Source organism: Octopus bimaculoides, chromosome 7, assembly GCF_046866305.1.
Source record: "Octopus bimaculoides isolate indiv1 chromosome 7, ASM4686630v1, whole genome shotgun sequence".
Taxonomy (NCBI): domain Eukaryota; kingdom Metazoa; phylum Mollusca; class Cephalopoda; order Octopoda; family Octopodidae; genus Octopus; species Octopus bimaculoides.
The window spans coordinates 7,700,391-7,707,890 of NC_142934.1; the positions used below are offsets into that span (position 1 = coordinate 7,700,391).

Consider the following 7,500-nt stretch of genomic DNA (forward strand, 5'->3'; position numbering starts at 1 on the left):
GACGAACTAAATGGTCTATCATCACATTATAAAGGAGAAAGAAAGGATAACTGGGAAGTTGAGCTAGAAAAAGAGACGAAAATAATGGTGGAACGAGTATATAACAGCTCTGGTCATTTTTCTTTTAAAGATATTTCACTTGGCGTCCGCTTTAAATCACCAAGTAACGTCTCGTATGCTCTCTCTTCGATATTTACGGGTCCTTGTACTTACATAGAAATATAAACAGGTTAGAAAAAAAAAACTCATTGACAGATTTATGTCTGAGTTGTTTCCCTTACATTTAAGAAATCCTACTTACTTCCCTTGGTGAGTTTTCGGGAAATCCAAATCCACTTATTTATAACTTTCTTTCATTTACTATCCGTTCAGATTTACGTAGCTATTTTTGTTATTATATATATATATATATATATATATATATATATATATATATATATATATATATATAAATACTTTTTTCGGATTAACATTGATTAAATGATTCAAAGGCATTCAAACGCTTATAAAAAGTCTAAGAGAAAATTTTTTTAAATCTATTTAGAAAATTTCATTCTTTGCATAGCAACACTTTTTCAAATATTTTGACTTTGTTCAGTTTGCAACATTCTTGATGAGAACTCACGTGTTGCAACAGATTCTGTTTTATTTTGGGATGGTCATTACACCAATGACAAACACATGCACTGATTCAGTTTCATGACTGTGTGTATATGTATGCATGTACATGTGTATCTGTACATATTCGTGTGTGTGTGTGTGTGTGATAGAGGAGAAAATGAAATGATAAAGGAATAAACAATTGTCTTATGAAATTCATTGGCTTACAGCTGTTTCTGCTATGAGATGCAATGGACTCATAGTTGAGTGCCTGTGTAACACTTTATAGCTTCATCAGAGCACCACCCCGACCACTAGGCCAGGCACACCCTCACCATTGTGAGAACATACAATTACAAAAAGATGCTGGAGGAGGGGGTTAAAAATAAAGTCCAAAGGTAACTTGGGATTTAAATATATTACAAAGAAATATATGATCAAAATAAACTGGTGAAAAAATATTGAGAACTAACTTGAGCAGTAATGCTGTGCCTTGCTTCAAATTGACCGATTCCAAGTGCCAACAGTATTGTTTGCTGTTCACATCAATAGGAACCCAACCTGTAAATTGAAGATGCTTTAGTTACATTGCAAAGACACATTGATGGAGCTGCAACAAGCTGCTATTAAAGTTAGAAGTGAAGATAGTCACAAATGGAAACAGTCACAGCCATACACATTCAGTCATTCAAACTTAAATCCTCATCATCATAAACCATCTTCATAATCATCCAACATCCACTCTTCCATGTTTGGTCAGACGGAATTTATCGAGGCAGATTATTTTTACAGTTGGATGCTCTTCCTGTCACCAACCTTTACTTGTTTCCATGGCAAGGTAATATCTCCCCTTGGCCTGATAGGTTTCTGATGGAAGACTGGAAACAAAGAACCCCGCTTGTATGATGGTGATGCTCATTTACAACCATCACATGATGTGAAGACAAGGGTACATACAAACACAAACACACACATGCTATATGTTTAATAATATTAGGGATAAAAATCCAAATTTACAGGTAAAAACTCAATTTAATTTAATTTATCAAAATTAAAATTAAATTAGGTTTCACAATATATAATATATATATACATATACACATATATCGGGTTGCCCTTGCACTACTGATATCATGTAACCTACATGATCAGGTCTTCAAGATCTAAACTAGCAACCCCACCAAGTTTGCTTGACAAGGAGTGTGATTTGGGACACACTGCAAGATGAAAAACAAGACTCATGAAAGTAGGGAGGAACTCAGGAGAGTCAACAGCCATCCAGTAGAGTCAGGGCAAGATGGCGCTCACCAGTTATAGTCAAGACAAGCCTGGGGATAGAGTAGAAGACATTTGCCCAAGGTGCTGTGTAGTTGGAGAGAACCCAAGACCACATGGTTGGGAAGCAAGCTTCTCAACCACATACCTACATTTGTGACTATACATTCGCACAAACAAGCAAATGTTTGTTTTCCTTGCTATTCTCGATAGCTAAACCCATCAGGAAGATTTGCATGCATAAACGATGTGATAGGTTTATATCTAAGCCACCTGTTTGGTCCATGAATGAGCTAAACTGGTAATGCTAGGTAGTAATAATATTATCAGGTATAAATTCATCCTTACCAGGTGTGTGTCCATTTTGGTCAGGATAAACAACGCCATCCTTCACTTCAACACCTGTGGCAGGAATCCAATGCTCTGGAAAAGGCTGTAAAAGAAATGAATAACGAGCAAAGATAAATGGAGGAGAACATTGCAAGAATGGGTCAACCACATTCATTTTCAGAGAAAAATATTAATAAGTATTAACAACCATACACCAACCAAAATTCTTTTCTACTCTAGGTGCAAGGCCCGAAATTTTTGGGGACGGGGCCTGTCGATTAGATCAACACCAGTACACAACTAGTACTTAATTTATAGACCCCAAAAGGATGAAAGGCAAAGTCGACCTTGGTGGAATTTGAACTCAGACAAACGAAATACTACTAAGCAACTTGCCCAAAGTGCTAACATTTCTGCCAGCTCATTGCCTTTAAATAATCTTTTCTACTTTAGGCATAAGGCCCAAAATTTTTGAGGAGGTGGGGGGGGGACAGTTGATTAGATCAACCCAGTATGCAACTGGTACTTAATTTATCGACTCTGAAAGGTTGAAAGGCAAAGCTGACCTCGGCGGAATTTGAACTCAGAACGTAAAGACAGACGAAATACCGCTAAGCATATTGTCCAGAGTGCTAAGGTTTCTGCCGGCTCGCAAGCCAATCACCAATCAATATTGTTGAGAAAGTAAAAAGACAGCAAAACAGTAAAGATTCCTGCTAAATGTCAAAATGCAATTCCAGGCATTGGATTTAACTTTGATTTTCTCATGGTTTACATTCCTCACTTAGTCTTTTTCTCCATGCTTGCATGAGTTGGATGCAGTTTATTGAGGCAAATATTTCTATGGCCAGCTGACCTTCCTGACACCAGCCTTTATATATTTCCAAGCAAGGCAAATATTTCCCCATGACCAGACATGTTCTCACAGAATATTCAAAAATGAATGAATGAATGACACTGCTTGTATGACAGTGGTACTCGTTTACAACTATCAGATGTCAAGACAAGGACACACACACACACACACACACACACACACACACACACACGTGCTTACACACACACATATGCTGGGTTTCTTTCTGTTTCTCTCTACCTAATCCACTTACAAGGCTTTGATCGGCCCAGGACTGTAGTACAAAGCAGTTGCTGGAGGATCCACGCAGTGGGACTGAATCTGGAACCGTTTGGTTGGGAAGCAAACAACTCCGCCTGCACCTATAAACTTCTTAATTTCCCCCTCTCTCTAAAAATGAGGGAGGGTGAAGGAGGAGGGAGAAAAGAGGGCGGGGTGAGAGCAGAAGGGAGGGAGGGGAGAGGAGAAAAGACAGAGAGAGAGAGAGATCACGACACGCTGTAACCTCGATGATTCTCATATTAATAGGCTGAAATAACGACAAAACGCAAGTACGAAGAGCAGATAACTCTGCTTGTCCAAGGAGTTGCGTCCCTTAGATTCATAAACCTTTGAAAGTGTTTCTCAAAATCATGAGCTAACATTTCCGACATCAACCGCGATTAGATTATACCACGCACGAATTTAAGATACTTGCCAATATAATTATAACATGACAAAGCTGAGAGGAATAATAAATTAATGAAATTTCATTTACTCAAAAGTGGAAGCTTTACAAAAAGAAATTTGCAAATGTGACTGATAGAATAAGTAGCAGACTTCCAAAAAAAAAAACCATAAATACTAAAGTGGATGGGTTCAGTTAAACCCTCCAAGATGGTGCCCCAGCATGGCCACAGTCCAATGACTGAAACAAAAAAAGACAAAAGATAAATATTAACAAAATACAGAACCGAACCTTAAAGTCTTGCTCGAAATTCCACTGAAACGTGGCATCTTTATCAAGTTGCTCATTCTGAAATTTACGAAATTCTTTCTCGGCAGACTTCTTGGGTTTTCTGTCATGACGGGCCCATAACCATGGCCTGTCTGGAAAGAGAAAAAGGTCGTAAATAAACATCAATGTCAGGATTGTTATAAAGTTATGAAGAACAATGAACTTTTCTAAATGAAAGGACTTCATAGTTTTGATAGCGTCAAAAAAAGTGAACATCAAACGATGATGATGATGATGATGATGATGATGACACACATGCACATATATGTGTGTGCATGTGTGTGTGTATATACACATGTATATATGTATTATATATATTTATGTGTGTCTTTGTGTGTGTTTGTGTGTGTGTGTGTGTGTGTGTGTGTGTGTGTGTGTGTGTGTGTGTGTGTGTGTGTGTGTGTGTAATTATTTAGAAAGCCACAACAATGCTGGTTAGAGACAAAGGAATGGAAAACCTTAACGGAACAAAAACAAAAGAGAATGCCTTACACTTCTACCTTCGATTTCAATACTTCTGTTTAAAACCTCATTATCAAGAACAAAGGGAGATAACCATTCACAAGTCCCATCTCACCTCACACTCCATATTTGTTCTGATCACTACTAAACTCATTTCGCTTTTATTCTTTTCTCCTCAGTTACAGTTTCTAAGCCAAACTATTTGAATAAAACGTAAAAACTATAAACCTTTGTTCTCGTTTCCCTTGTCTTCTGACTCCTTTATTTCCAGTTTGTATTGTTGTGGTTTTCTAAATCACTTTTAATTCTAGTTTATACAATGCTTCATCTAACCTACGTGACTCGAATATCTGTTTTATGTTATCATATCTTTATAAATTTAATTACAGGGTTCTTAGCTTTCTTTTTATTCCCTTTTCATTTCTAAACTTTCAGTTCTTTTGACATGGTACCTGAGATTCATTCAGGTTTTGTAGGGAGTGGCTGTGTGGTAAGTAGCTTGCTTACCAACCACATGGCCCTGGGTTCAGTCTCATTGCATGGCACATTGGGCAAGCGTCTTTCTACTATAGCCTTGGGCCAACCAAAGCCTTTGTGAGTGGATTTGGTAGATGGAAACTGAAAGAAGCCTGTCGTATATATATATATATATATATATATATATATATATATATATATGTATATATATAGGTGTGTGTGTGTCTGTTTGTATCCCCACCATCGCGTGATAACCAATGCTGATGGGTTTACGTCCCTGTAATTTAGCAGCTCAGCAAAAGGGACCGATAGAATAAGTACTAGGCTTACAAAGAATAAGCGCTGGGATTGATTTGTTTGACTAAAGGTGGTGCTCCAGCATGGCTGCAGTCAAATGACTGGAACAAGTAAAAGAATAAAAAAAAGAATAAAAGAATATGTAGATAGGTGTGTGTGTGTGTGTGTGTGTGTGTGTGTGTGTGTGTGTGTGTGTGTGTGTGTGTGTGCAAAGAACAGTGTATTTATGTCAGTGTATATATGTATATATATATATATATATATTATTTTGTTTAAAAGAGGTCCAACACTGTCTGTTTTTTATGTTTTATTTATATTCCTGCAGAACCAATGTGGGGTATAGAATATGGAATATACAATATATAATATAATATATAATATAAAATAAAATAAAATAAAAATGGATGGCACCATGAAATAAAGTATTGAATGTAGATGAAATATTTCATCTACATTCAATACTTTATTTCATGGTGCCATCCATTATTATTTTATTTTATTTTATTTTATATTATATATTGTATATTATATTATATATTGTATATTCCATATTCTATACCCCACATTGGTTCTGCAGGAATATAAATAAAACATAAAAAACAGACAGTGCTGGAACTCTTTTAAACAAAATAATATACGGATCTTTTTTAAAACGGGGGCCACATTTTTCATTAACGAAACACTTTGAAACTTGGAACACTGGTAGAATGTGTCATATAAAACATCTTTTTCTCTTAGTCTTCTTTAAAAAAAAAGAAATCCATAAATTATTCCATGTTAAAGTTGTCGTATTTCTGTAATTTCAACCAATCACTGACGTCCATTCAGCCGATATACATTAAGTGCCGACTACATAAACAAACGATTCTGAAACAATTATTCCTCACCCTAACCCTAACTCTAACCCTAACCCTAACCCTAGGGTTAGGGTTAGGGTTAAAGCAAATTTAAAATGACAAAAGCAAATAAAACGAAGAATCGTTTGTTTATGTAGTCGGCACTTAATGTATATCGACTGAATGGACGTCAGTGATTGGTTGAAATTATCGAAATAAGACAATTTTTTACATGAAATAAATTCGAATACAAAAATATTTTTCTGTTCTATAACACAAAATAGATAAGTATACGAAGTTTGAAAGTCTTTTGGTACCAAAAACACTACATAAAACATTAATGAAAAATATGGCCCCCGTTTTAAAAAAGATCCTAATATATTCCTCTATACACAATCATACAAAAAAACCACCTTTTTTGTATTTATTTTTACTCGCATATATATATATATATATGTATATATATATGCATGAATGTAAGTATATATGTAAGACAGAATATGTGTCCATGTTTGTGCAAATGCATGTACAGACACATGCATATGTAGTGTGTATGTGCATGTGTTGAAAGAACAAAACCTTGTTTTGTACAAAATGGTATCTCTTTATTACCATGCCGCTAATATACTCTTAAATCCTGTAAAACAAATCTTCCGTGTTTTTTTATCTTTTCTCTTTCTATATATATCCACCATGTGTGTTTCCACTCTAAAATATTCTCTACCGTGCGCGCGCGTGCGTGCGTGCGTGCGTGCGTGCGTGCGTGCATGTGTGGTGAGAATTTACAAAAAACAAAAAGACGAAGACAGATGTATTAGTTTAATGCTCTAGAAGTGAGAAAGTCTTTTGCATTTCGGGCCGACACTCTTTGAAAGAAAGGAACACAGAAATATACAAGGAGAGAAAACAGAAACAGGCTTAGTGGCTGGCGATCTATCATGCCGAATGCCGGGCAGAGGGGTCACGCAGGAGAGCTAGGAAGAAGGGGAGATAATAAAATAGAGGTAATCCCAAAATGAAGGTACGCATGCGTGTGTATGTGAGAGCATGTATGCGGCTGTGGAAACGGGGCTGGTGACATTGACGTTTGCGTGCATACATGTGTAGGTTTATGGATGATTTGCCCCAGGTGCCATGCAGTAGGACTGGACCCGGAACCATGTAGCTAGGAAGCAAACTTCTTACCACGCAGCCACGCCTGCATCCACATTAGCCAACATTGTTTATCAACTGAACTCATTCCTCTCCAGTTACCATTCATTATGGACATTGTCTGACAATATCACAGATTACCAATATATTCTATTCATCCGTTTGGCAGGAGAAACACTCTCTGCTGCTGACAATGGACGTAGCATGTCTCTTCATCT

General features: G+C 36.6%; 1 protein-coding gene across 3 annotated transcripts in view; it reads right to left on the reverse strand.

Annotated features, from left to right (window-relative positions):
• Window positions 1-7,500, reverse strand: part of LOC106880312 (RNA ligase 1) — a 58,806-nt gene that overhangs the window by 25,722 nt on the left and 25,584 nt on the right. For all 3 annotated transcript variants that reach the window (XM_052969193.2, XM_052969194.2, XM_089354705.1), the window contains 3 exons: window positions 4,020-4,150; window positions 2,224-2,308; window positions 1,074-1,161 (listed from right to left, as the gene is read on the reverse strand). In XM_052969193.2, the coding sequence (XP_052825153.2) occupies window positions 1,074-1,161; window positions 2,224-2,308; window positions 4,020-4,150 (304 nt within the window). The remainder of the gene's footprint in view (window positions 1-1,073; window positions 1,162-2,223; window positions 2,309-4,019; window positions 4,151-7,500) is intronic.